The sequence below is a fragment of the Augochlora pura genome, chromosome 2, assembly GCF_028453695.1.
Source record: "Augochlora pura isolate Apur16 chromosome 2, APUR_v2.2.1, whole genome shotgun sequence".
In the NCBI taxonomy this organism is placed as follows: Eukaryota; Metazoa; Arthropoda; class Insecta; order Hymenoptera; family Halictidae; genus Augochlora; species Augochlora pura.
Genome location: NC_135773.1, coordinates 3,184,822 through 3,212,506, shown reverse-complemented (window position 1 = coordinate 3,212,506; position 27,685 = coordinate 3,184,822). Strand labels below are relative to the sequence as shown.

At 37.3% G+C, this 27,685-nt stretch overlaps 1 protein-coding gene across 1 annotated transcript in view; it reads left to right on the top strand.

Annotated features, from left to right (window-relative positions):
• Positions 1–24,641, top strand: part of LOC144478230 (cilia- and flagella-associated protein 58) — a 115,591-nt gene extending 90,950 nt beyond the window's left edge. Inside the window, exon 12 of the mRNA XM_078195978.1 lies at positions 24,530–24,641. Within this exon, the coding sequence (XP_078052104.1) occupies positions 24,530–24,641 (112 nt within the window). The remainder of the gene's footprint in view (positions 1–24,529) is intronic.
• Positions 24,642–27,685: the final 3,044 nt, after the last annotated feature.

Below are 27,685 nucleotides of genomic sequence, written 5' to 3'. Positions count from 1 at the left end.
GCGCTTGTTCATCGTTTTCAGCGATCGTTTGGAGAAAAAAGTAGTCAATTACAAGACAGGAGCGGCGTAAAAATATTTCTACGGCGTAATAAATCTTCCGAAACGTCAGAAGTTCCAACTGGAGGGGGATAAAGGGGTGCCGCGCGAACCCGGTCCGGTAATTAAATAAAACGACCGACGCCGGTGGAAGAAGCAATTCGGGAAGATTTATCGGCAAATAGGATTGTCGAGTTCATCTCGATCGGGAATTACGCGACTTTCTGACATTAGAATCAAGAGCGCTAATAGTTTCCCAGCCCTCCCTTCGACGCGACGGCGATTCATCTTGTCGTGGTATAATAAATTGTCTACAGGACGACTCTGAATGTTCGTGTTAGTTTTTAATAATTGATAGTGTTCATGGACTGATTTGTATACATAATTTTAGCATTTATTTAGAGAGATAGTTTGTGCATTTTGTAAATTGTTTTTCTAGACGAATGATATTGCTTTCGATTTGTGTTATAGAGAAATAATGGAATTTTAAGGTTATGTCAGAATTATGTGAATAGTATATAGTATAGAATAAATTGTCTACAGACGACTCTGAATGTTCGTGTTAGTTCTTAATAATTGATAGTATTGATGGACTGATTTTTATACATAAATTTTGTTGTTTTAGCATTTATTTAGAGAGATAGTTTGTGCACTTTATAAATTGTCTCTCTAGATGAATGATATTGCTTTCGATTTGTGTTATAGAAAAATAATGGAATTTTAAGGTTATGTCAGAATTAGGTGAATGTATAGAATAATATAATGTCACTTTAATGTTAAATTTTACTGAATACAATAGATATGACTAACGTGTTGCTTTATAAGAAAGACTATACAAAAGATTGTACACTTTCTTAAATTCTTCTGAATAAGTCAAAAAATTGCAAATTCTTATATATTCCTCTTGAAAATATTTTTTAACAATTCTATCCTGTATAATCATTCTCACTTAAGTATAAGATAATTCCTAAAATCATACAGACTTAATAAATAATACAGAATTAATATAACAATATTGCTATAAGAAAGTCAACGTAAAACAGTGCAATAAATAACTCAGATATTAAAATCATATTGAACGCCTTGTACATTTCAAAATTCACAGATAAATAAAACAATTACACGCAAACCACATTTGTCACACAAAAACCACCATCCCACAGAATCGTCAATCGTTGAAACGACGAGCAATCTCACTATATACCCTCTCTACACTAATAAGAAACATCTACCCGGAACGTTCGAAAACTGCTTGTCCCTGGGCAACCCTCGAACCAAGAAATCGTATCACTCTCGAAGATTACAGAGTTACCAATTCAGCGAGCACACACGGTACACGTAACACGTCGATTGTTGACTCTGTCGCACACCCCTCCCCCACCCCTCGCCCCATCGCAGTTCCCGCAGAAATAACACAGACGGAAGCGGCGGCCAGGTGGCTGACGAAAACTTGTTGAACGAGACAAGACACCGTTCTCGTTCGTCGTCGTCGACTCCTGGAAAAATCGTCGGAAACGGCGAGACGAAAGACGGGGTCCGAGGAGAGATTGCAATTAGTCCGATAATTACGAGACGTCGAAATAAAACGGGGGGGGGGGAGAAAGGGGGACGGGGAAATCGAGGGAGCGGCGTGGAAAAATCGTGGGACACCCGGTCGCGGAAGGGAAACGCAATTACGTGACGATATCCGAGAGGAGGAGAGAAATTGTGAGAGAGAGAGAGAAGTAGAGAGGAAGAGAGATAGAGAGAAAAAGAGCGAAAGGAAGGGCAAGAGAAATAGAGAGAGAGAGAGAAATAGAGAGAAAGAAAGCGAAAGAGAGAGCAAGAGAAATAGAAAGAAAGAAAGCGAAAGAAAGCGAAAGAGAGAGCAAGAGAAATAGAGAGAAAGAAAGCGAAAGAAAGCGAAAGAGAGAGCAAGAGAAATAGAGAGAAAGAAAGCGAAAGAAAGCGAAAGAGAGAGCAAGAGAAATAGAGAGAAAGAAAGCAAAAGAAAGCGAAAGAGAGAGCAAGAGAAATAGAGAGAGAGAGAGAGAAAGAGAGCGAAAGAGAAAGCAAGACAAATGGAGCGAAAGAGAAAGAACAATGAGAAATAAAGAGTAAGAGAGACAGAAAGAGAATGAGAAAAGTAGAAAGAGAGAGAGAGAAAGACAGAGAAAAGTGGAAGGTACGTCGAAGCCCTCGCCGCGCCAAATATTGAAAGGGTGCTCAAGGGCACACAAGCCCCGATGGTCGATATTGAGGGCAAACGATTGTTAATACAACACAATTGCCCCGCACGCGCGTGCTCGGACGCATGGATTTATTTATTTCCCTTCTTTCGGCTCTGTTTTTTTTCGCCCCTCCCTTGTTCTTCACTTTCCGAGCCACGGCCGAAACCGATCGCGATTGTTCTCCCGAGGGATCGACGTCGGAATTAGAACGCGCATCCACCGGCAAATATTTCCGGCAGCGGCGATCCGGCTCGAAAGTAAAACGACGATGATTATTACTACGGCCTGGAATCGGATCGCTCGCTGATTAATACACGGGGACACGTCCGATATCACGCGCCTCTCTCACTCTCTCTCTCTCTCTCTCTCTCTCTCTCTCTCTCTAACTCTCTCTCTGTCCCGTTTAAAATTAATAATCGCGCGCGTGTTTCTCGCGCCGCGTCCGCGCGACACCGATGAAACCTGCCCTTTGCCAAAGGGTTAGCCGGCGAGGATTCCATTTTTATCACCGTAATTAGAATTTATGTACTGCTTGTGCTGGACACTCGGTGGTTTTATTTCGTGCCGTTTTGGATAACAAATGTTTCGATAATTTACAATCTGAGATAATAAATTCGTTTTATTTTTCGTGGCACTACAGGGCATTTTACCTAATATTTTTGTATGCTATTAATAATGCATTACAATGCATAATTATATAAGTAATACAATTTTCATTAATATGGGTATTATATCATTATTAGAAAAATTTAAAAAATCATTGCGTCGAAAATATAGGTTATGTCAAGATCACATCACATAATATTTTTATCTTTGTACTTGAGCTGTAAAATTAATTTTTGTTAATATTAAGAAGGCATCGTGTGTGCAGTTTGCGATCAAATCGTGTTCGCAATTTTCATTGACATGATTATTGTATTATTATTAGAAAAATTTAGAAAATCATTGCGTCGAAAATATAGGTTATGTCAAGATCACGTAACTTAAGATTTTTTTATCTTTGTACTTGAACGGTAAAATTCATTTTTATTTTTATTAAAAAGACATCGTGCATGCAGTTTGCGATCTCACGATTTCTTCGTCGTTAATAATAATTTAATATTACAATCATTGTTGGCGTTGCAAACTTTGAGCAGCGTTGGAAAACACCGAGTGAAACTTCAGTGATTCCGCTGGTTTCTAAGGAAGAACTTTTAAGCAGCCAGCAGTCTCCGTTGTCTCCGATGTTGAGGAGACGTTATTAATCACTGTCTTAAATATTCACGGACTAGTAAATAACGCTTTAAAGGAAGCACGGAGTGATGCAGAGTTGGGAATAATTAGTCTGCTTGTATAAAGAAAGGTTCACTTTATGCAGATTTTAGAAAAGAAAAATAGCTAGCTATGGAACTGCCATAATCATCGGTAGTCTTTTTAAGTACATTCGTACGTGAAAGGTCGATTTAACCCTTTCAACACCGAGCAAAAGAATCGTGTACACCTAAGTAAAATATGGAAAACTGAATTTTATAAAATCCGATAATTACGAGATTCAAAATGGGAAGAGAAATAGCAAATAAAATTATTATTTAGTAAAAATATTAAGTAAACAATATTTTTCCAACGGTAACCAACAACGATATATATTTCTTCAACACTATGAGGGTTAATTTTCCCGATACCATGCGATTGTTTATATTTAAAATCACAGTTGCCTCCACTTGCTTTCAACAAAGTGGAATGGAAGCTGTCACTTCAACAATTTTAATCTCATTAAAAATCGCAGCTTCATAAATAAAACACAACACATGAATTGATAAAAAGTTTATTAACTTATTAACAACTTTATTTAACGTTATCATTAGCGTTCACTGCCAAAGAATTAGAAAATAATTAAGTTATCCACATTCCCTGTAAAATATTTTCCCTCGAGCGTAAATTGCCGCAACGTTATTCCATAATTGCCGATAAACGTTGCCGTATCAATGTTCACAAAACGCGAACCCGCGGTTCGATTGCCATTCATCACGGTTTTCAACATGCGCGAAATTTTAACGACGGCCGCGACCCTTTCAATTACGTTACTTCGTTAACGCAAGCAAATGTCGGGCGGTGAGAGACACTTGATACAAGTGCCGTGCTGCGTGATAAAATACCGTGTTACCTGGGCGCCTCGCGATGGTAAGTCACGCCCCCCGCGGTAGCAAGATAATGATTGCACATTATCGACGTACTTACCCTTAATGATCGCGACATTATGTCGGCGCGAACGCGACCGTTAACGTTCCGTTAAATTGGAACGTGCTCCGAGAACTATTATTACCATTGTTTCGATAATAATAAGTGCGCGGTTCTACGGCACGGTCGCCGATGTTTGATTTATAATTATATTGATCCGTGGAGAACAATTGTTCGGGCACGGGGTAAACTTTGCTCGATACTGCACGTTGTTAATTAAAATTTATAGCGAATTATTCGAAAACTTTCTAATTTAATTTTTATATTTCATATTTTCGTATTAAATCTTTGTATTTCGATTATGTATTTCGAATTGCAAAATTAATTAATTCAGTAATAATTTTTAACATTATTCTCGATGAAAAAGGATATTGATTGACCTGCTGTCGAAATTTATTAACTCCAGATCCGATCACTTATTTTTATTGTTTAAAAATATTTCGTTATTACTTGCTCGTTTATTACTTCATTATTAGAAAAATTTAGAAATTCTGTGCGTTGAAAATATAGGTTATGTCAAGATCATGTAACTTAAGATTTTTATCTTTGTACTTGAACGGTAAAATTAATTTTTATTAATATCAAGAAGACATCGTGTATGCAGTTTGCGATCTCACCATTTCAAATTTATTTTTGTTCTAGAAAAATATTTTGTTATTACTTGTTTGCGAGCAGTCGACATTAACATCAGTATTCACCAAAGATTTTATATATATTATTTAATACATCATTTTCAGTCACTATTATTATCACTACTAATTCCAAAAAAACTTAACCTAGATTTTTACCACTTTTTTTTACAAATATCGAGTATACTTCGTTCACGCAACTATAAATCATCCGCGAGCGGTACAGTGCGGTCCTTTGAACACGTTGCAACCGTAATTACAGATTAACCATATTCGGCGTGTGGAACCGATTGCACAGGAAATTAGTCGTATTATGCGAAACAAGGTTTAACGTGGCAGGTGTGAATTGCCTGGTTCGATTGATAGGTGATTGATCGACACGGCCGCGTGCCTGCGGAGTTGACTATGATAACGCAAGACTATCTATTAGTGATACGCTGCGGAATAGCGCGGTGTATATTAATCAATGGGCCGTTCGTATTTCATGTTGACCATACAACCTAATTCTCTTGTGTTCAATGTTCAACCTATAGTACAGAAATTTTTCAAAAGAATTTTCTAATCCATTAAAACAATTAAACCATTCTATATCTTCTCTATATCACACTACAATATTTACAACCTTGACATAATTTACACTTACATTAAATAACTACAATTTAATAAATAAATATCGACGCCATAAATCAAAACTCGTCGCGACACTCCGACCAAGCAGCGACCGCGATAAAGTTGGATCGCTCCCCAATCTCGGTAATTTCGCGAGCATCTTGCGCATTTAATGCAAGTGGAAACTCTCGCCGAAATACAGCGGCCCGATCCCCGAAGTCGGCCTCGAGCGTTCCCGTCGATCCCGCGGGCACGTTCCGTTCCGCTCGCCGACATTGTTCAGCAATAATTTGCACGTGCGTCTCGCAGAAGCTCGGAATCGGTCCCGAAATCTTCGTCTCATTCAGACGGCGCCTGTGGGTTACACAGTACCGGAGAGCCGTTCGAGGGGTGGGGGAACGGGGTGCGCGCGCGTGTAGGAAGTTTGAACGTTGTGTTGCAGCACTCGCCAGGTGCGAGCTCCTCGGTATGAAAATCATAAGTAACCGCGCGGGCTCCCCCCCCACCTCAAGCCCCCACCCCCCACTCTCTCATGACGGAATCCTTCGCGGCGTAATCGTTCCTCGGTGGCGCGTTAGTACGGCCGTGTACTTACAGGAATCGCTGTACCCCGCATGCAAAATGGAGAGGTTCACGGAGGAAGGAGGCAACAGCGCCGGATTGCTGTTCCTGTTGGCTCCTCGTGTTAGCTGCGACACCGTCCGCGAGCACTTGGACACTTAGATCGTTCCCGTTAAATATGAAACGGGCGGCGTCGGGTTCATATTGGCTTGTTACGTTCGCCTGTAAATATCAAGCTTTTCCGTGTACGACATCGTCGCTCGACGCTCTGAACCACCCCATTTTTCTTGCACGTACTGCACGGTACGTTCTAACGATATTGTGTGCGATCATTAAATTCTGGAGTTTTAGGTATTTTATTAGTGAACCGAGGATTTTATGTATCCATTGGCATCGGTTTGTCAAAGACAGACTCGTTGCACTATTTTTGGTGAATAATTGGAAAAAGAAGCGTATTTTTATTCAACGTTTATTTTATTATAGAATTATGTTCCATACAGTATATTAGTGGCACAAAGACAGTAAACAGAGTTTAATAACATCTTTTCACTTCATTAAAACTTCAGACTATTTTATTATATAATTATTAAAAAATTCACTCTGTTCGATCTGATAGAACTAGGAATTTATTCGTAATACTGAGTTTAATATTTACATGTTAGCGAATATTGTAATAAATATTGTAATAAATATTGTAATAAATATTGTAATACAAAGTTATAGCGTTTTTGATCCCGCGTTGAAAATTGTACACGTTCACTGTTTCATGTTTCATACTGTTTCTCGTTTTGTCGTCTTCGTTAAAAATTGTACACGTTTATTGCTCCATTTCCCATGTCGTTTTTTATTTCATCGTCTTCGTTAAAAATTGTACACGTTTATTGTTCCATTTGCCGTGTTGTTTTTTATCTCATCGTCTTCGTTAAAAATTGTACACGCTTATTGTCCCCTATCTCATATTGTTTTCGATTTTCTCGTCTTTGTTCCAAAAAAAAAAATAATTATTCTTTCTAAATAGATAGTTGGATATAGATTAACATCTGTTATAGTTTCTTGGTATTTTAGGAAACAAATAAAAGCGAAATGAACGATGAATTAAAGCTGAGCTGCAGCTGATCATGAGACGAAATTTATTTGAACAAATCTTTTTTACCATCAACCCTTTGAACTTTTAAAAATCCAAGATAATTCTTTATAAATAGACAGTTAGATACAGTTTCTTGATATATTATGGAACATATGAAAGCAGAGCAAATGATGGACGTAAGCTGAGCTGCAGCTGGTCATGAGACGAAATATCTTGGATTTTTAAAAGTTCAAAGGGCTCGCAGGGAAAAAGATCTGTTCAAATAAATTGTCTGTCGTGAACCAAATATATATATATCTATGTCTACATATATATTTTTATATGCATTACACGATATATATATGTATTACATGGCGGGGTACGTATTGTTTTCGTCGTCTTTACGGTGTATTTTAAAAACCCGCTCTCTGGAAGAGATCCGACGTATCGTCGGAAAAGGGAATGAAGAGAGGGCTCGCGGAGATGAAAGGGCTCCGAATACGGATGTTGCCTCCTCGACTTTCGGTTCTTCTCTCTCTCGTCGCGAGTGATTCTTTCGGCCGCATTGTCTCGAGTTCGAGAATTACGACAACGGAGGAGTAAGATGATGACTCTGTGCACTCGTTCCGTTTCGGAAATCCCGAGAGACGGCGACGGATCCTTTACCTACGACGGAATGACACGAAAATTCAGAGTGGAAAAATATTCGCCGATTCGACGACCCCTTCTCCCCACTGCCGGCCTTTCTTAACATGCATTTTTAATACACTATTAAATGCACCGGCTGTTTATTTAGACAATATAAGTGTATATCAATTTGCATTATTAAAATATCTCAGGACAATGCCAAGGCGCCGTTTATTTAAATTATTCGCAACTTTTGTTATATTATATGCTTAGATTTTAAACAATATTTGAGAATTGTCTGCGAGATAGATTTTGCGGTTGCAATAACATTAAATTGAAATATACGAGACTGGTTATATTATACGGCTTGATAGTTTAATGTTAATTAGATTTATGGAGCGCTGAAATTAATTATTTTATTCTGTTTAGTAAAAGCAACAAATATATATTTATTCAGAGTTTTAATAATATTATTTTTCGCTACGTATACTTGAAGAAATAAATGTATATTTACAATCTCGATAATTGCAAATAAAAAGGTGCTATACCTGTCATTTTTACCTAACTGTATCAAAGTCATTTAAACCTAGCTTTAATTGAAATAATTAATGAAGTAAAAATTAATTTAGTTAATTTTCTGAAAGTACAACAAATACACTCGAACATCCAGTAATTTATTGACAAATTCAGAATATTTACAACCACCATATTAGCAAGCATTATGTAATTCTTTTATACTTAGATTAGTGCGAATACTAGTTCAAAAGCACCATTTCCCATAAAACACCGTAAAACTGGTTCACATCTAAGCGATTTGGAAAGTCTTCGCGGTAATCGCGACTTTCCTAGGAAACCCGATAGCTTCTTCTCTGCCAGCTTAGCCGTATCAGTAAACGTGTCTGTAACTGTGACAGTAGCTTGGGTTAATGCGTAGACAATAGAGGGATCCGCTTGATTCGTGACTTAGTCAATGAAATTCCAGGTGGCGTTTCGCCGAATCCAGCTGGAATTTAGTTACAGGCTGTACGCACACTTGTACGGCTTACTACCGCGAGTTTAAACAATCGGCTGTACACATGCTCCAATTATCCCTGATCCTCAAAGCGAATCGATAGAACGTTCCGGTCGCAGATCGCACGAAAAGCGTATTAAAGAGTATGTAAAGCGTATGTAAAGAATATATGAAGCGTATGTAAAGAGTATACGATTGGATAAACAATGAAATTGAAGACAATGGCAGAACATTTTAAGCGGTGAGGAAAATGAAAGCTGAGTTTAAATGATAATAATTAGATTGTCTGCTCCATGTAGACAAAAATGACAAAATTATTATTATTATTATTTGTGACAAAATTTAAAAGGATATCAAGTTTTAAAGACTTAAGAACTGTGAACGTATTACGTTTAATTTACTAAAATGTATAAAGAAAGAAAGAAAGAATCTGCTGTTTATTTTATATCTTTGTGATTGATATAGAACATTTTTATCTTGCATAAAAGATCGCAGATTAATAATACCTTGTTTCAGAACGTAACGATTTAAATTCTTTTATATTTCACTATATTTGAATAGAGTAATTAACAAACAGATCTATTTTTAACTATGATTTTGAATCTGTTTTTCTGTGAAAAGAAAGAGTAGATAATATTGCTATTTATGCTATTTTTAATAATTTCCAAAATTCTAGAAGAGTTTATCTTCGTAGCCCAAAGTTCGATAGCTGTTATCATCCTTTCGTTGTGAAGGAGAATTGGTAAAAAATGTGTGCCAAATATTCTTTCGAGGATGATCATTTTTCAAAGTTTCAGCAATGGAGGAGCTATCCTTAGGAAGAGTTATTAAAGCTGACAGGTACGAGGAAAAAACACGTCAGAATGCGCTGTTAAAGTAAAAGCTAGGAAAATGATGAGGTGGGGTTATTCTAGTCTAGAATGCGTTTTGTGGAAGTTTTTCTAAAAGGACTGTGTAACTTTTTGCATCCTATGAGCTGACGAAGACTAGTTTTGCTTGTTGGCTTTTGATTACTTGATCATTTGAAAGCTGAACATTCGTCATTTGATCACTGACCAACTGACCACTGGTCAACTGACCAAGTGATCGACTGACCAACTGACCAACTGACCAACTGACCACTGGTCAACTGACCAAGTGACCAACTGACCACTGGTCAACTGACCATGTGACCAACTGACCAACTGGCCACTGACCTAGTGACCAACTGACCACTGGTCAACTGACCAAGTGACCAACTGACCACTGACCAAGTGACCACTGGTCAACTAATCAAATGACCACTCTTCAACTAACAAAGTGACCAAATGATTACTGGTCAACTGACAAAGTGACCAACTGATCACTGGTTAACTGATAAACTGACCAAATTACGACTGGTCAACTGACCCATTGACCAACTGATCACTGGTCATCTCAGCAAGTGACCACTGGTTAACTGACCAACTGATCACTGATCAACTGATTAAGTATCAAACAACTTTACAAAAGAGAAAGTTGCTTTAATCGACCTCAATACCTCCCCATTTCTATATTATTAACCTAAAAACAATAAAGATTTCTGATCAGGATACGTTTGTTTATCGCTCAGAGTGCAAGGGTAATTAGTCGACGCGCCGTAGCCTATCCAAGTTCGACTTGTCGATGCAAGATAAGCAATGGCAGGGTTATTGGACTTGGAGGGTCGACTGAAGCTGCCACAGAAACTTGTCCGTCTCTATACGGTTTATCTACAGTTCGACAAACTCGATTCGAGTGGTCACAGACTTGAGATTCCCGCTAATGATTCCGAGGCTGGGATACTGTTGATTACGTTCGTCTGATATTGAGAGCTGCGGAGACTGCTCGCAGTTAGAGAGAAACTCCGCGCATCCCTAGAGTCGCTTTTAGTGTTGACATCCGGCGATCTTTCGACCAATCCCTGTGGCAGCCTACTTTGGACACTAAGTGTACGAGACGCGGGGTCTGCGTAACGTCATCGATTTATACTGGGTGTCCCATGTAACTACTGCCATGGTTTAAAGCACTTTCAATAGCTTGACACAAAAATATTTGAAGCGAATGTTAATCGGTTATTAATTAGCTATAGATTGCAATGTAGAGAGTTTTAGAAAATTGAAAAAAAATCGTAAAAAGTCAAAGTCGTTTTAATTAAATTAAAATTAAATTTACGATGTTAAATACTCGAATTCTCTAGTGTTTGATTAACTATTTCTTCTCGCATCTCTCGTCGAGGTTTATAAAAAAATCTATTGTGTCTAGAACGGGTGCTTTACCCTTAACAAATCCTTCTTACAAAAAGTTAAAAATTCGCGTATTACAACAATGTTTGACAATAACAGTAATCCCTCGATCGTATTAGTTTACTCCACCGTTTTCGTTCCAAAAATAATGAGTATCTCCCGAGCCGGAAAATACGCAACGGTTTTACAATAGGGCACCGCTCCGCTCAGCCAAGAGAACAATTTCCGAACGCTTTCTATTTTCCTGCCCCTCGTACACGTCGTCGTCGGACGACGCAGTTTGAAAATTGGAGAAGTAGGAATCACAGGAATCGGCAACGTTGCCCGTGGGACTCGAACTAATCCTTTTTTTCAATTAGCCTGTCCCAATAGGAGGTCGGGCTGGCGCAGAGCGCGCGGAGAGCATTGTTTGACGTGCTATTTGTCTCGGTACTGGGCACAGTCATTCGGAATTGTTCGTCCGGAATCAATTAGTTCGACCATAGCGATATATATTCCTTCGTGGCCGGCGGAAAGGCAAACCCCGGAGTCGAAATCCCCGGGATCGAAGAAGACGAATAGATCTGCTTAGGCTGTCCCCATACCCTATCGCCATCAAGACGCATTTCTCTGGCAGCGACTAACAATGTGTCTCCGAGGACCTTAATCTTTTTAATCTCGTAGGCTTCGGGGCTAATGCCGGCCCCATTTAGGAGTTTCCAACGGGAACGCGCGACGCCGCGGCTTCAATCTATTTTTGTTCCTTCTCGGTTTCCGCTATAAAATACAATTCCAGTGCCTTAATTCAACTCGCGGTATAGGTATACATAACCTGCAAAGTGGAAATTTATCTTTCGGTAAATTCGATTCAATTCTTTCCAAATTTTGCTCACCCTTCTCAATATTCTAGTAACCTAAATATTGTAGTCATGTATATATTGTAGTCACCTTGTAGTTTTCTAAATAACAAATTAGAAAATAGATTCGAATAACAGAAAAATCACATACGTTGCTTAAGCGTAGTTTCACCATAAGATGCGCCCGATTTCATAGCTTCCCCTCGTCGCTATTAATAAAAATTCGACTAGAAAATCGATTGTAATATTCTGTGAAATATAATATAGAAAGGAAATGATTTTGTAATTTTTATTGATTTTTGATTCGGAGATACGAATTCAAAATATTATAATAAAAGAAGAATTAAATTTATGATATAGTCTACAATTAGAGGAATGCCATGTAGCTTATGTTGATAAATCAATAATAACGCAATTAACATAATTAACATAACTTTAAGATAATCTTGACGTAATCTCGACAGGAATGAAAGGTGCATTTACAAAGATTTTATCTGTCATAACCTTAACATAACCTTGACATACGCTTAACATACCCTTGATATAATCTTGACATAACCTCAACAGAAATTAACTGTGCATTTACAAAGATTTATTTATCTACTAATAAACAATTACCCAAAGTGATTCTTCTCCTAACCTCGCATACCCTTGACATACCCTTGATATAATCTTGACATAACCTCAACAGAAATTAACTGTGCATTTACAAAAATTCCTTTATCTATCAATAAACAATTATCCAAAGGTGGACTTTCTTCTATTTTTAAAAGTAGTCGACTATTTTTAATATAATCGACCACCGCGCGAAGTCATGAATCAAGTAAACTTAATGTGCCGAACGTCCGCGCGAATCATCGTCGAACCGTAATAAATTAGCCGGCGTCGAAATAATTAGTTCCGATCATAATTCGAGAACTCGAGGATAGCCGAGTGAGGCGCAGTGTCACGGATTTCGCGACTCGTTCGAGTTGAATCGGAGATATTCCAGCCGGTTAGCTAACTGCAATTAACGCTCCGGCTCGGAATCGTCTGCGCGTCCTCATCAATCATACGCTCGGAGACAGCAACCCTGAACGGTCAATGAAAATAATACGAATTCGACGCGGGAACTCGGTTAGCGAACCGTTAACGCGTTACTTAGATCTGTGCAATGCCGTGTTAACCCTTTGAATTCAAACAATGACTTTGAAGCACCAATAAAAATTGTTATATTATTTCAAAAATAATTTTGACATTATTGAAGACCATTTAAAAGACTGTTAAATTCGCGACAATTTTACGAACCATAAGACTCAATATTATATGTACAACATAACCTGTACAATACTGTATTAACCCTTTGCATTCGAGTGGTGCCTTTCAAGCACCAATAAAAATTATTATATTATTTCAGAAATAATTCTAACATTATCAAAGATCATTTAAAAGACTGTTAAAAAGTCGTAATAGTTTGGCAATTCACAAGACTCAATTTCGTATGCATAACCTAACCTGTGCAATATTATATCAACCGTTTGCACTCAAGTGGCGTCTCCAAGACCAATAAAAATTCTTATAAAATTTCCAAAATAATTCTAACATTATCAAAGACCATTTAAAAGGCTGTTAAAAAATCGTAACAGCTTTACAAGTCCTTAAGATTCGATTTCATATGCACAAACTATACTAAGTCATATAAAATAGAACTGCTTCTTCTGTTCAAAATAGCTATTATTGATCTAGGCTTTTAAAATGTCATCGAATACAAAGAGTCTAACTTCAGCAAACTCGGATAAGATATTTCTTCGTGCTCGGTCGTTGTTCGAGCAGCGAGACAGAATTACGTTATCACGCCCGAATACCGACGTGTAATTACGCCGTCGACGACGCACATACTCGTCATCTGGCATTCGGTCCAATTCACTGGATGCACGTAACGCGATCGTAGGTTGTAACGTGCCTAGGCGAATGCAAAGCAGACCGTGCACCAGCGAGAGAGAGTGAGAGAGAGAGAGAGAGAGAGAGAGAGAGAGAGAGAGATGCGTAGAGAACATTAGAGGAGAATATCGGTGCAAAGAGTGTCTTGGATTTCGACCGACAAATTACCCCCATGACTCGCCCCCGCAGAAATTCAACGCTTTTGCTGCTCGCCGCTCTAATTACCCTTTCGCGCATTTTCTTTTACGACTGCGCGGACATGCGAGCATCTCGCGATGGTTCGACGAAACACGTGAACGGAGCGCGTTTGCTGGCTACGCGGTTTTCGTCGGACGAAAGCGGGTCAGTTGGAGTGGTTTCTTGATAGCGGAGCGTTAATTAGCCGGACTAATTGCGACCGAGGTGATTCGGAAAATCGAATTGTCCGGGCAATCGAACGGGTTCGGTTATGGGCGACTTGGTCTGTTTAGGATCGCAGGAATCGCGATTATAGTCTGTTGGAGTGGCTGGAAGTCAAACCGCGATTGTCGAAACGTCGAGAATATATATACGTATATACGTATATATTAAGTAATTAGGTACTTAAACAGTAAGTAATACCTATGTGTTAAAGAATTAGAAATTTTCGAGATATATAATTATAAAGAATTTGATATTTCAATATATATAAGTCCTATTTAATTAGAAATACATATAGAGGAAGATATGGCGCATTGTTAATGTTTTCGTCGACACAATACAAGACTTTATCCTACACGTTCCTTAATTTTTATTCCTAGATTCTGATTACTTTTAAATATTTTCTAGTTTCAAATTTTAAATATTTCAAATAGCTTCAAATGTTTTCAATTTGCATATTTTAAATATTTCAAATAGCTTGAAATATTTTCAATTTGCAAATTTTAAATATTTCAAATAGCTTGAAATATTTTAAATCCATTCATCAGATTTAATTTCGTCCATTCGTTATGTATACCTTCGAAGACGATCTTCCATAAATGAATTACTTATATTAACCTCTATTAATCTCTCTAAAATCTCGTCCTCCAATTTAAAGAAGCACAAATCCGCTCTGCCATCAGAGCAGTGCCAATTACGCGTCACTTACCACAGACACCTCCCGCCATTACCAGAATCACAGAGTCGGGCGCTATTCTCGGATATTTATTCTCTGTCGATACAAGATTGTAGCGAATCAATCAAAGGTACAGGAAAGCGAGAGATCTCGGTTGCCGTTGGCTGGGGGTTTCAGGGTCTACACAGCATCGGATTAGTTACTCACCGGCCGTTCCATCTTCCGGCATCCTCGCTTTGTTTGCGACGCATTTGCCCCGCGGTCGGTTCTTCATAGGAAAGCCGATAAGAAATAAGTGGAGATATCAGGCTGCGGAGGATATAACGGGGGGGGGGGGGGGGGGGCGGCCGTGTCTCTGCCTGGGAAACGAGTGGAAAGTAACAGTGACGCTGTATATAAGACCGAACGCAGCCGGCCATTTGTCTCGGGGAAAGCCGACACCCGAGTGATACTCTAACAGAGTGCTATCCAACATAAGCACCCGAAGCTTAAGGACCCTTTCCCCGCTCCATCTCCATTTATTTTGTCACCGTGTCTACATTAGTTCTGCCGCGATATGCGGTATCGCGCGGCGGTGCCCGCGAACGCTGCGCAACGCCGAACAACTCGATGAGACAATTCTTAACCTCTTGACCGGCGGCGACGAGATGTACGTAGTAGAAAGAGAACCCTTTGGTATACGACGATGACTTAGTAATATACTACGAGCACTTAGTTCTCGCATTAGTAAATAAAGTAAAAATGATATTAGGAATATAATTAGGTAATTAATACTAGAAATTATATTCAAGTAATATATAAATTAATTTAATTACTTAACATATTTAATTCTTTGCAAGACGACCAACTAACAAACATAGAGCAAAGTTTAATATCGTGGGTCGAGTTTCAAGATGATTTGAAAAGCTCGCAGACCGAACATTGCATAAACTCGTAATCGATTAAGAAATTCCGGCGGCTTATCCCCTCTCCCTCCCTCTCACGGCCCTGTAATAAACAGCCGAGAGATTCTTGGCGAACATTTCATGTAAATACTCGGGGATGTATTCAGGATCCTGCGGTGTAATGGTTGCATTACTCGGTTAGTATCGAAGAAAGTTCCGCGAGCGAGAATTTATCGCGAGCGTGCACGGTGATGCGCGATGAAAGCGCGTGGATGATGACGGGGGTACGGAGAACAGGCGAGAGGGAGGAGGAAATTATGCGAACCCGGGCTGGACGCGCGAAAAAAGAAAACGAACGGAAGAGAAAATTACAGGAAACTCGTAAATCACCGGGATTGATAGCGCGTTTTTACGGTGACGGCCACGGAAAGTTGCGGGCCTCTCGACGACGGCTTACCGTACGCAATCCGGCGCGTTTATTAATCAAATTCAACGCGGGCATCGATCGGTTTAAGTAGCCGATCGCGGCGTTGTTAACGATCAAATGGACTTCGTGATTTATGTGGAAGCTAATGGCGTGGCCATCGCTCGATTTTCCTCCAGGTAACTCCCGAGACATTCGCGTGTTTCGGTCTCATTTGTATCGCGTCGCTTTTCTATTTTCAATCGGAAACTTTTAACCTTTTTGGAGGATTGTTATTGATTGGAGAATATTAGTTAGATGAGGAGAGTTTTGTAAATTGGTATAAAATTATTGCGGATATCAATGGCTATGTATAAATTGAGAACGAGTTTATAATTTGGGAAGAAATCGTATTTAGTCTGGTGTGAAATGTGAGGTTAAAAATGGAAAGAATGATTTATTTATGGTTTTCTTATTTAGTATGTTGAACGCAGATTAAGTGGAGGTGATACACAGAGGACACGTTCACTATATATCGCAAGCTTTATTTAATATGTAAGATAAAAATGGAATTATTCGTCACTGAAGAAAAAACGTGCTAGACAAAAAGGCAAAAGACAATAGACAGTCGGCGGCGCCGTTGCGCATGCTCGCTAGAGCACGAGGCGCCAGGCGAGTCCTAGATGTCGGGGCATCCAGGAATCGCATCAGGGCGCGTAGATACAAATGGGGCCCGTCTTAATATAGTACAATATACAATTTTCTATTTCAGTTAAAAATTATTATAGTGCCATAAAGATCTTTAATAAAGTCAAGGTTATCAATAGCAACGTATAAATTAAGAACGAATTTATAATTTGGGAAGACATCGTATTTACTCTAGTGTGCGATATAGGGTTAAAAATAGAAAGAAAATTTTATATATGGTTTTCTTATTTAGTACAATATATTTTCAATTTTCTATTTTAATTAAAAATTGTTACAGTGCCATAGAGACCGTCAATAAAGTCTAGGTTATGTTAAGATAATATATATTTAAAATAAAAAGCTGAATATATGAAATACAAAACTGTAAATACATTAAAGGGTTTGAATAAATTCTCACCTTACTACAACAATTAAATTCTGACATAATATAATTTAAAATATCCTTATACATTCGCACATTAATTAATATTAAACATTAACTTCGGTTCTCGTTTACTAATGAATAAAACTGACACAACAACCCTCCCGCGACCACGGAATTAAAGTGCAGCCCAAAGAACACAATGCTAATTATTCCGAATAATCCGAAAAGGCAAAAAGTTTCATCGAACAGAAGCCAAGCTGGTTTTCGCAACGATGTTCCATCCGCATCGCAAAAGTTACCGCTTATGTTCTTCGTCGCCGGTGTGCTATAACCGAAAGAAAAGTAGCCTCCCCCCACCTCCTCGCGCTTCGGAATATACCTCTTTTCCAATTACCTCCGCTCGAAAAAAAACTCCTTTTACTATTATTTCTCTCTCGAACTCGCGCACGCCGTAGTTCCGCCGTGAACAATAGTTGGCGGGGAACGCTTCGTTTTACAGACAGTTTTTCATTTGAATCTCCTTGCGCTCTCGCGAACGGAATTTCAACGAAAACCATCTCCGCCGACGGAGATGAAACGCGCGGCTACGGGAGAGGGAGAGAGAGTTTTTTTTTTTTTCATCACACGCGGTATTTTATCGCAAACCTCCGCCTATCGGATATTGTATTTCTTCGCTCGCAGCGGATTGTTATTTTATGCAACGGCCGGCGCCGTGCTCTCGGCCACGGATAAACGAATTTGCCTTCGCAGCCGTTGTTCGTAGGGGCGGTGGCAATTATCTCGTCGCAAAATAGTCCTAACAACGGTTCAAACTGTTGTTTTAAATGTTACAAGCTGCGGCCGTCGATATTGGAGCGATGTTTTATCGGTATTTAGAGGTGCGTCGTTGACGATGATAAAATATCGATACTTGACAATAGCGTCGATAATTGTATGTGGAGTATTGTTGAGCTTTTTGATGCGCTTCGACGAGTACGGCGCGGGAGGTGATTTTTAGTAACAATTAGACTGCGGTTTTTACCTCTTTATTTTGAATTTACTGATTTTTTAAGAGAAGGAGCGGTAGGAATTAAATTATATTTCATTATACATATTTAATTCCTATTACTCGTTATTAATACGGACCGTTTTTATTTTGCATAAAAATCCACAGTTTAGGAATTATCTGTTAACTATGTAAGTAGCTATTATGTGACATTCGATTAAAAAATAAATTTGATCATCTAGACAACATAACCTGACATAACCTAACGTTCGATTAAAAAAAAAAATTTGACCATCTAGGCTACGATTTGTGCATTTATTTTAACGATCTCATATTCACAAATTCTTTATTATAAATTTCAATAAAATCCTCCTTATCGTTCAACGTTTACAATAGATATTGCATCGAATTTCGAACGGTGCTAACGATGTTAACGGCGCCGATTAACAATTACCGGATTGTCGATGCTGGCAAACAAATTTTCAGAGGTCGCGATCACATAAAATACTTATCGTCGATACAATTTCATTTTATTCGAATTATGGAAATTGCGAACAATTTAACTACTGTATGCATTTCACTGTGTCAAATAAAAAGAAATAAACTGTATATGTTATATTAAATAAATAGAATTGAAAGGAATAAACTGTATACATTTTATTAAATGAATAGAATTAAAAGAAATAAACTGTATGTATTATATTAAATAAATAGAATTAAGTGAAATAAACTGCATACAATTATACTAAATAAATAGAATTGAAAGGAATAAACTGAGATAAACTGTATACATTATATTAAATAAATAGAATTGAAAAGAATAAACTGTATAAATTATACTAAACGAATAAAATAGAAAGAAACTATTTATTCCGTCCGAAACAAATAGTCGCCTTTCGATTATTAAATAAATCATACGACAACAAGATTTTGTATTTCTCGGAGCGATTATGGCTGAAAATTCAATCCACGTTTCCACCTGTTAGTTCCCGTTGTGCTCTAAAAAAAAAAACGAAATTTCGTTTAATTTTCATCGACCGCACACGCGCCGGCAGAGGGAAATCCCGCGGCGCCGTTTCGAACATGATTAGTTTAAACCGTGTTTCGCACCCGAAACTACAGATTGATTTCGGGGCGGAGGGGTGGGGGGGGGGGGGGGTAGGTGGCGTACCCGCTCGTAAATCCGCCAATAACGTGACCCCGCCGCGTTTGTTTTTTTTTTTATTCCCGCGAACGATAACGACCGCGTAATTCCGACAACAAAACAGGACAAAAAAAAAACGCAGCTCGCATTTCATAATCGTCAAATCGATGCTGACCAGGTTTTTCTCCCTCCCCCTCCTGCGCCCCGCGCATGTTTTTCGTTTATTTTTTTTTTTTTTGCCGCGGACCGATACACTACAAAATGATCAGCATCCGCGGCGCGGGGTAAATAAATCCCATAACAGTGGATTATCGGAAAACTTTTAAATCTTTCCGAGCCGCGCCGCCGCGAACCGCAGACATTTTTACGAACTCCCCCGACAATTGCGCAATTTTTTGTTTTTCCACCATGCCGCGGCCGAGGTCGGACTGTTTCCGAACATTATATACGGTCGACTCAATTTCGCGAAGTTATTGGTCCACTTCCATCTCGTTCCGCCCTCTACGCTCCATTTTGTTTGATGTCTTATTCCACGGTCGCGATCGCGTCGCTCTTTGTGATTTTTTTTGGTTCTTATTCTGGCGACCCGTTTCATCAGTTTTCTCACTTAATAGATTGTTCGTTCTGTGTAGGTTGTTTCCTTTTCATTCGGCGTCGACTGCTGCGAAATACTGAATTTACTGCGACATAACAGAGAAGCGTGTAATGTTGAATATAATTAAAAGGGAATTATTTATTTAAAGGGAATTATTTATTTAAAGGGAATTATTTGAGAAATTCCGTGTTGTGTAAAATCAGGAAGCATTGTGCGTCTATAGTCTTCACGCGACCAGAAGGCAGCTTTAGGTGACGTTCCCCCTCTTATTAGCTGCCCCAGTGCTGCATCTTCGTCGCCATCTTGGACTAGTAGCGACCGGTATTTGAGGTAGTGGGGCAGCTAGCAAGAAGGGGAAATTAAACACAAAGATGCCTTGTTGTCGCGCGAAGACTATAGTCTATATATCATTTTTATAACTACATTAAGACTATATGAATAATATGAATGCCATTCGGATAAAATAACTCGTATTTACACTGTATTTATTTATCGATCATATAATAATCATATAATAATATAAAAGGTTAAAATAACCTCGATAATAAAACAAATGTAAATTTAACCAATACTAAGCGATAAAACAAACTGCAAAACAATACCGAATGACACAAATAAAATTAAATAGAATTAAATAAAATGAAATAAAACGAAATAAAATGAAATAAAATGAAATAAAATGAAATAAAATGAAATAAAATAAAATAAAATGAAATAGAATAAAATAAAACGAGATTAAGTGAAATAAAACGAAATAAACTGAAATAAAAGGAGACAAAACAAAATAAAATGCAATAAAATGAAATATTAAAATAAAATCAAACGAAGTAAAATGCACTAATTTTTGTCTAGTGCATTATTTCGTTCGGCAAACACTCGTTATCGCAAAGTGAATTTCCTCCGTACTTCTATAGAAGTTTGAACAGTTTCCGCGGTATTTCACGAAGATTCCAATTTTCGCGGCTGAGAATCGTCGACGATGCTCGAAAGCTTAGCGTTCCCACCACGATAATTTATTAAACATTAGGATAACGAGGAGTTAGGAGACGCGACCGCGGCACCGTCTTCCGAAGATTACGCGATCAAAAAGTACCGGGGGAAATTGTTGAAACTTCAAAGAAACTTGCCCCGTCCTTTTACGGATACCGTAACGACTCCCGGGAACTTCTTACTTGACCACCTTTATCGCCGCGCTCGAACTTTCCTATTATATTTTTCCGAGCACACGGGCAGTTACCTTTTATGGGCAGCGTAAAGGCGCGGTTCTCTCTCAGAGGCTCGCGCGCCCCGACGTTCGATACCATTGATGAATACGGGACGCTCTGTTACAGAATTCTAGTTCGAACGAACGAGCGAGTTTTTATATTACGATTAATGAACACAGAGTTGATTATGAGAGGCGCATGATTTTTCTATAAGTATTGGCAAGAGCTCGAATTAATTTGATCAGTATAATAGGGTCGGCAGTGACCCAAAAATTGTATTTCTATTTTATTTTCTAGCAAACGTTTAATTTTCTACGATTTTATGATTTTATACCATTGCTTGGAATAAAATTTATATTTTATTTATCTTTTAGTAATTTATTTTTATTTTAGGCTTTTTATTCGAGGTTTATAGGTGATCCAGTGAATTTTATAAAAATTATTATAACAGTTATAACTTGAAGATCAGGGTTGAAGCAGTGAAATATAAAATCAGTTCTACCTAACTTTAATATTATACATATTTTACAGTGGAGTAAATGCAATTTATAATTAATATTTCAATTCGAAAGATACTTTAAGTCGTGTATAATCGAACTAAAGAAACTGGCGATGAAATCATTAAAATATTATAAACTGTGAATTTTTATGCAAAATAAAAATTATCTACCTCAGTCGCAGAAAATAGCACTTAAAAATAGATGCACTTTTTCTTTCAATAATTGCAACAAATTGTAGCTCCGCGTTCAACTAACTTATCATCGCTATAAACGCCTAAAACTACAGTTTCATTATAACAAAATCGTGGCAACTTAGCGCGGCACCGGACTGCTCGTATATTTCCCGAAAAATCACTGTCTCCTCTTCGCGGGCTCTCGAAAGTATTTTCCCTGAAATATTTGGTTGTTCTATTTCTCGCCCAGCAACATAACGAGAGAGAGAGAGAGAGAGAGAGTGCTGCGGCGGGTCAGCTCGAGTGTTCGAAGCGGCAATATTTTCCGGCAAGTAAAAATAGCGAAGAAAAATGCAGACGCCACCGGCAGCCGACCATATGGAGTTCTACTTTCTTCGCGATAATAAAATGGATTTCTATACGCGAGCCCTTTTAAACGAGGACAGTGCGCGGCTAATTGAGAGTCAACGGGGCTTCTTAAGAACTCGCAATTAGCCGGACCCGGCGAATGCGGAATCACGCGTGACAGAAATTTTTCTGGGATTCTCAATTAGACACCCGGGGACGAGCTCTTCTTTTTTTGTAGCGGACCGTCCATTTTGTCCACTCCCGTTCTCGCGCAATGGTGCGCACGGTGACCGAAAAGTGCGAACCTCTGCTTCGCGCGAAGCATTATGCGAGCCGAGGGAAAGGGGAGAAATGTTTTAGGTGGACGGAAATTTGAAATGATATGGTGGCGCGAAATGGGGTTGTTACTTTTTACGAGCGAAGCAAGATCGAAGGGTGACGATGATATTCTATTAATTTATTACGCGGACTATTAAAATCTAACGCTTTTTATATTAATTATTTTTTTAATATATTTAGAATCTTCTCTCTCTCATATTATTTAATTTTTCAATTATACTAATTTATATGTTCGTTCATAATTCTTGACGAAGTACACCTAATGGAATCTACACGCTTTCTCAATTATAAGATTTGAAAAACATTGAAATACAGTTTCTGCATTACTTATAATTATTCTATATATAATAGAAGTTATACATTCTTTACGAGTGTTTTTATATAATAATGAAATAAATTACTCGTTGCGTTTAATACAACTTTAATTCACTTATTAATATTATTATTATTATTATTATTATTATTATTATTTAAGACGTCCAAAAGAACCGGTACGTTACGAGTCTCTTTATAAAATAATGAAATGCAATATAATATAACATTTAGTACAGTTTTATTTTATTTCAATATGCAATTATTTTATATGTGACAGATATCGTGCATTCTTTATGTTACGGGTATTTATACAAAATAATGAATTAAAATGCTCAGGGAATCGAATGTAGCACTTGTTATTTATTTTATTTTGCAATCACTAAATAGATTATTACATATAAATTATTGTATGTAAATTATTACATATGGATCATTATATGTAAATTATTATATATAGATCATTACATATAGTTTATTACATATAAATAATATTCCGCAGGTCACAGAACAATAAAATTACGCGACTTTGTTAAAAATATCGACGTCTTCTTTATCGCTCGGTTCAGGCTGGTAAACAATTTCCGGGCCGCCTTGTACATCTGTGACAGACTATGCGGCAAGTGCTCTTTCTCTGTGTCAAAGGATTAACACCGGGCGAGTTGTAATTAGAAGAGCTACCTTGGAAAGCGAATACTCTTTTCATCCGCAAGGAGCTCAAATGAAATCTCACCGTTGATTACGACGGGATACGTCGCCCTTCTTTCCCCGTTCCGACGAGAGGTAAATTTATTTCGCCGCCACGTCGTCGTCCGACCGACGCGATACTAAGAATAACAATTTTTGTAACAATCCAATTATATTCTTACACCGTTCGCGCGACGGTTGCGTCAACGATAATAGAAAGCGATCGATTTCGTCGGAAGAACGAAGGAATAATGCTCATTGTTCGATGAAGAATACCTGAGACGACTTGAACATAACCTTAAAATTTTACTTTGATTCAAGGTGTAATGTAGCAGCAGGATAAGTCGTATTTAATTTCGAAAATATCCAGATCAATTTTTTATGATTTTTAAAATTTTATAAGTGTAGATTCTATTTTGTTTTTTTTTAGATTTAAGATACTTTTTTAAAGATAGAAAATGTCTAAGTCAACTTAAACATAACCTTGAAATTCTGTTTTGATTAAACCAGTGAAATAGTAGCAAGATAAGTCATATTTAATTTCGAAAAATATGCAGATCAATATTTCACGACTTTTGAAATTTTGTCTTAACCCTTTTACTTCGAGCCTAGGATATTTCTCTAAAAAAAGAAATATCAGTTTCCTCTAAAAATATCAAAAAATATTTCTAAATATAGCTCTGTATCGCACAATGTGCACAAATGATAATCATCTTTAAATTCACGTTATATTTCTACCATTTTAACTTGTAAATAGTCAAAGTATGCCATAAACGCGTAAAATCCACAGTCGTCCGATTCTCCACAAATTCGTGTTATTTCGCTTTATCAATTTTCGCAGTCGCTATCTGGATTATTTCGGTGGCAGCAGCTCCCGACACTTCGCCTTGGCATACCCGGCACAGCTGATAGAGGAATCTGAAGAACTCGAGGAAATAGTCTTCGACACGTGATCCCGTTCCGATGGTATGCGCCGCGGAAATCGGTTACTTGCTCTACTAGCTCGAGTCAACTCCGCAGCGAAACCCTCTCGATGTGCATACAATTCGCCATTCAAACGACGCACTGTGCACCGAAGTTGTTGAAACGCGAACGATATTTATATATTCGTCGTTATTTATCTATTATTCGTTGCTGTTTATTTACTGCTCATTGAGAAATAAATTGTTTTATAGATCTTTAAGATTGTAGAATACAATTCTGATTAAAATTTTTGTGTGAAGTAAGTTTGGAAGCAATTTTCGAGGATTTATTATAGAAATATATATTTTATATGAAAATGAATGAAACAAGAAACTTGTAAAACTGTGTTTATTGTAATAAATAGTAAATTGGTTATCATAATACTGTTTCTATTACAGTATATAATATTATAATAATATAAGATTAACAGTACTTTAATATTGTATTTAATTTTACCAATATCTATCGTATTTAATTAGAAAGATTTATTTATTTATTCTTTAGTTATTCCTGGATACCGAACAAACGTCTAAATTACTAGAAATGTTAAATAATTTTACAAATCACAACAAGAGTATTTGATCTACTCAATTTTCTTACTATTTTTATTATTTTCAATTTAATCGACTCATTTTTGTCACAAATGCACCAAAATCGCAATCTAACCACGTGTAAGCATAGAATAAAATAATAACAACCGAGTTCTAAAATAGCTTCGCGATATCATAATCACAAACAATCCTGTCCTGCTCACCTCCGATTTCAATGAACCTTCTCCAACAAATCCCTGCCACGAAAATTCGCGTTTCACACTTTCCACAAGGCTTCTAGTCCAACAATGGTGGACGGAGAATGATCGACGTGCTTCCTATTAATCAACCAATTAACAGATTCCTCTACACTCGGCCACCGGAAGTTCTGCTTCCGCGAACGCTCCGGTGGCCGATCCATCTCCGAATAATTTCCATGAAATCTCTCGCGAAGCCGCGACCGCTTATTGAAACCCGGCGTCAGAAGGGATTATCACCGCCTGCGTAGGCGCGATCGCACGGAAAGGGATCGTATGGCACGTTGCCCGGCAACTTTCGAGTTATTTTTCTTCGCTAGCGGCGCCGTGGGTCGAACGGATTAATGAACGAACAGATTAATGCCCGTCGACGATGACGAATCCGTGTAATCTCGCGGGTAGTTCCTCCGATCGATACGGTGTCCCGTACGCCCCGTGGCAGCGGACGTTCTCTTTCCGGCGATTTATCTTTGATTTCTGTGCAATCGCGAAGAAAACCAACGTAGCGTTAATAGTTTACCGATCGGCGTGTCGTTGCAAGCGGTAATTTGTTATCTGTTATTTAAGTAAACGTGAAGAGTGTAGACTGCGAGTTGGAGTATTATTATTTTTTAGGTGTTAAATATCTGTCGCGATTAATAAAATAAATGGCATAGAAATAGGAGTTAAAATATAATATTGAACTACTGTGTTTTGGATATTATTATATATTTTTTAAAAATATTAAACACCTGTTGCGATTAATAAAGTAAATGAAATAGAAATGAGAGCCAAAATTTAATATTGAACTACTGTGCTTTGATATTATTATATATTTTTTAAAAATATTAAATACCTGTCGCAATTAATAAAATTAATAAAATAGAAATGATAGCTAGAACTTAACGTTGCACCACTGTCCTTTAATATTATTACATATTTCATTTAATATTAAATACCTGTCTCCAATAATAAAGTAAATAGAATTGAAATAAAGTAAATGAAATAAAATTAAAATAAATTAAATGAAATAAAATTGAAATAAATTAAATGAAATAGAATTGATATAAATTAAATGAAATAAAATTGAAATAAAGTAAATGAAATAAAATTGAAATAAAGTAAATAGATTCGTTGTTCGGATGAATTTTCATGCGAATGAAATCTTATTCGGATAAATCGTTATCCATTGTAAATTTATATTTACCATATTCGCGACGTTGAATATTGATGTAGGAATATGTTTATTCAAATAATGTCGAATTTCGTTCGTTAATCCTTATCGCCGACCCGCCGTCCGAACACTATTTTTCCCAACCCCCGCTGCGGACGCGTGACAGGTTTTCTCTGTTGACTCTTCCCCGTGGCTGTTCTGTTTGCAGAGCAAAGACGTGCCTTATTCGTGTGCTTCGAAATAAAGTCGCGGTTACGTTAAAAGAACTATTGAAAAGCATCGACGAACTGTTTCCTGCGACAGTGCAATTCCATTATTTGTAATACTCTGCGCATATAAGATTTAATAGTTTTTATTGTATATTTATGGCGGGAATTCGACGCGTTTAATAACGTTCATTCTAAGACGGTAGCTTCGAGTGTAATTTATTAGGCCATTAAATATGAGATGCGTGCTCTATAGTATCGCTATAAATTTCGCTATAAATTTCGTTACGATACTTAGCTATAATATTTAGCTATGATAGTTAGCTGTAATATTTAGCTATAATATTCAGCTATAATATTTAGTTGTAATATTTAGCTATAATATTTAGTTATAATATTCAGTTATAAGATTTGGCTATAATATTTTGCTATAATATTTTGCTATAATATTCAGCTATAATATTTAGCTATAATATTCGGCTATAATATTTAGTTATAATATTTAGCTATAATATTTGGCTATAATATTTTGCTATAATATTTTGCTATAATATTCAGTTATAATATTCAACTATAATATTTAGCTATAATATTCGGCTATAATATTTAGTTATAATATTTAGCTATAATATTTGGCTATAATATTTTGCTATAATATTTAGATATAATATTTTGCTATAACATTTAGCTTTAATATTTAGCTATAAAATTACATACTTAGTGACCTAATATTTTATTGAAATCTCTGAATACAGAAATTATCTGTGCAATAATATCTGTGCAATAATATCTATGCAATAACATCTATGCAATAACATCTATGCGATAACATCTGTGCGATAACATCTATGCAATAACATCTATGCAATAATATCTATGCGATAACAT